We start from the raw sequence: 3,913 nt of genomic DNA on the forward strand, positions 1-3,913 counted from the left end.
GGTTACTGATGAAGTAAGTTTATCTTAATGTCTTAGTTATTGTTGTCGTTGTCTGACTTATATTACATTATGGCTGCGTTGTTGTTTACTACTCAGTTTTCTGTTGTACAGCACTTGGGCGCGTTTATGAGAGTCCTTAGGTGTAGGTACAAACGAGATGCCTTCCCATTCCACAACAAACGCACTGCGTTTATAGACCCGTGGTTCACCAGTGAAATGGTTCACCGTCATTATCCGATGTTCTTGATGAGTCCCAAGTTTTTTTCATTGACTGACAATGGTTATGAAGAATTAGTTAAAGGTTTGATTCCATCAGATGAACAAACTAATTTGAAGTGGATAGAAGATGTGGATCACCTGTATATTGCTCCACAAATTGGAGGCGATCACTGGGTGGCGCTGCACGTGGATCTCAACAGAAGGCATATTGATTGCTATGATAGCATCGTGGGACAAGTAACCGGAGAGAGTGAGCTTAGAATGCTGAATGCTTGTAGGGCGTTTACGCGGATGATTCCAGCAATGATGAACGCGAACGTTCCTCACGAAATTCGTACACCTACTTACAAACAGTTTACCTTCAGGAGGAGGACAGTCTCCAAGGTCCCTCAAAACGTACAGGTTGGTGACTGTGGCGTGTACGCTTTAAAGTTTATAGAATGTCTAGCGCTTGGTGTGTCTTTCGATGGAATCTGTGATCAAAACATCCAGGGTATACGTGTTAAAATGGCAGCAGAAATCTTCGATGAGTCACCTGATTTTATGAATCAGTTCACGTAAAAAACATTTGTATTTCTTTTGGTAGGTAGGACTTGCACTTTGGATATGTAAAAAAACCTTTGGATTTCTTTTGGTAGGAATTGTACTTGGATATGTAAAAAAACATCTGGATTTCTTTTGGTAGGAATTGTACTTGGATAAGAAAGTTCTTTGTTTAGTATCTTTTCAATGTTACGGCTGAGTTATGTACTTCACACGGCTGAGTTATAATTAAATATTGAATAAACATATATGTTATGGCTGAGTTATATATTTCGAACGGCTGAGTTATCTACTTCGTACGGATGAGTGAGTTATGGCTGAGTTATGAACTTGGTACGGCTTCGTTTAGTCTTTCGTGCCGTGCCTCGATATTACTAAAAGTGTTGTTGGGGAAGCCCAAACAATAATTCTGTGCCTGCTCAGATCCACACGCGTAATCAATTTATAAAGTTAGTTTTTTCACAATATATTATACAAAATAATTAAAAAATTGAACTCAAAATTCGAATAAAAAATCTTAAAATTCCGACAAATTGACTAAGTGATGGCTGAGTTATTGACTTACACGGCTGACTTATAAAATATTTGTAAATTTACATTATTATAACTCAACATTTAAATGTAAAATTGAATTATGAATATTACAATTATTATAACCAATAAAAAGTAATAATTATAGAGAAAGATTGATTTTTACACATTCTCACCAAGGATGTGTAAAACATACAACACATGACGTTTAGGGGTTAGGGTTAGGGTTAGGGTTGGGGTTTAGGGTTTGAGATGTAGGGTTCAGATTATTTGATTTTTGGATTTGGTTCTAATGTGTTTTAATGTGTATGGTTTAAGGTGGTAATATGGATATAATAATATTATTACCATTTGAATATTTTTTTAAAAAATCAAAAAATCAAAAAAAAATTGGTTATTTCCGGTTATGGGTCGGTTATATTAATATCTAACCATAAATAACCCAAAATATATTGTAATTAAGTAGATTAGCCTAATATAACAGAAATTAAGCCGAATATATCCGAAATTAATTAAACATACCAATTCAAAAATATCAAATTGGAAAATTTATTTTATCGGTCGGTTCGGTTTAGTCGGTTATTTAGTCATTCTAATTTGAGGGTTGGCTGAGATATCGTCTATGACGGCTGAGTTATAATTAATCATGAATGAGTTATAATTAATCATGACTGAGTTATTAAAATAGATTGATAAAACACCACAACATAGAAAGTTCACATCAATTCCAAAAAAAAAAAAAAAAACAACGGAGTTTGACTAATCTCACAGATACTTGTTCAAGCTCTCAAACTTCTTCTCCAGCGCGTCATATTTCTTTTCCAAATACAAGATCATTTCTTCTTGAATCTCGATGCGCTTCTTGGATGCATCCAAGTCCTGCTTCATCTCATTCTTCTCCTCCTGAATAACCCTAAACTCTTCGCGCACTGCATCAGTCCACCACTTCCTGAAACCGCAGCCTTGACCGGGACCCTTACAAATAGTACATAATTCATATTAGACTAAAAAAAAGTCAGAAACAGAACACAAAACTAAAAAATAAGAGTACAAAAATCTTTACATCTGTGATGTCATACGGACAACTGAAATAACGTTCTCCTCTCGTGGTAGGATCATTAGAAGTGGCAACGAGAAGCACCGCACCGCAATTACACCCGATTGGAACGCCCTTGTCTCGCCTCCGGATTTCGCCGTACCTCATTTTCATATTTATTTCATTACGATTCAGTTCCTACAGTTCCACAAACACAATATTAAGATAATGCTTTGAGATTTCAGATAGTCTAGAGATCTACCTCAGCTAGTGCTTCAGAAGCAGTTTTCTCATCAGCCCTGGAGTTGCCGCCGTATATATCTCTATTTGCCATCATCTTGACTCGATCTCGATTACTGAAGCAATAAATCACACCAAATCCCTTAATTTATACTAAAACAATATATCGAACGACGTCGTTTGACAGTAATATACTTGAAGGCTGAGTTGTGTTCTTTACACGACTGACTTAGGATAGTCAGTTAAATTAACAACTTTGTTATGGCTGACTTATGCAACGGCCATAATAATGGTTTTACGGCTGAGTTATCCGACGGCCACCCTATTAATTTATTATATACCCGCTCGGGAATGCAAAAAGGGTTGTTGGGGAGACGCAAACAATAATTATGTTTCTTGTTATCATCCATACGCTTAATAAAAATATTTTAAACGATTTATTATTAAAAATAAATTCAAAAATTTGAATTCAAATTTGTCATGTATTTTTATTTATTATTAAAGAAGGGGCCAGTAATTTGACTAAGTAGTGGCTGGGTTATTGACTTAAACGGCTGAGTTATGAGATATTTGTAAAATAAGGTTATTATAACTCAAAATTAAAATTTAGAATGGCAAAATGAATATTACTATTATTATAACCAATAAAAATAATAATTATAGACAAAAAGAGTGATTTTTACACATTCTGATCAAAATGTGTCAAACATACCAAAACATGTTGTTTAGGGGTTAGGGTTAGGGTTAGGGTTTAGGGTTTAGAGTTAGATGAGGTAACATTATTTGTTTTTAATATAACAGTTTGGTTTTGGATATAATGTGTTTGGATTAAGGTGGTAATATGGATATACTTATGGTTGAACCATTTTGAAAATAATTTTTTTAAAAAAATTTTAAAATTTTGAAATTAATTTTTGGTTATTTCCGGTTATTGGTCGGTTAGATGAATATCTAACAATAAATAACCCAAAATATATTGTAATTAGGTAGATTAGCATAATATAACCGAAATAAGCCGAATATAAGAAAACTAGGCAAACATACCAATACAAAAATACCAAATTGGGAAAAATTATTTTTTCGGTTCGGTTCGGTTTAGTCGGTTATTTAATCATTCTAATTTGAGGGTTGGCTGAGATACCGTTTATGACTGCTGAGTTATCTTTCCAGCATCGACAGTTACAATGAGAGGGAAAGTGAACGGTTTTTAAACCCGGGAAAAAAAAAACTCTCTGTCCTTATCGTCGGCGAAATCTAACCCTAATTGCGCCGGCGATAATCTGTCTTTTTCTACTCTCCCGCCGTCATCTCTCGCCGTCCTCGCTCGATATCCTCATTCGCTCT

At 34.7% G+C, this 3,913-nt stretch overlaps 1 protein-coding gene across 1 annotated transcript; it reads right to left on the bottom strand.

Moving 5' to 3' along the window:
- LOC104752014 lies at positions 2,059 to 2,663 on the bottom strand. Its single transcript, XM_010474079.1, has 3 exons — positions 2,592 to 2,663; positions 2,357 to 2,527; positions 2,059 to 2,268 (listed from the first exon to the last, which is right to left on the bottom strand). Exons 1-3 carry the CDS (start codon positions 2,661 to 2,663, stop codon positions 2,059 to 2,061), a joined length of 453 nt encoding a protein of 150 aa, XP_010472381.1.

This window comes from Camelina sativa, chromosome 2 (assembly GCF_000633955.1).
Source record: "Camelina sativa cultivar DH55 chromosome 2, Cs, whole genome shotgun sequence".
NCBI classification, from domain to species: domain Eukaryota; kingdom Viridiplantae; phylum Streptophyta; class Magnoliopsida; order Brassicales; family Brassicaceae; genus Camelina; species Camelina sativa.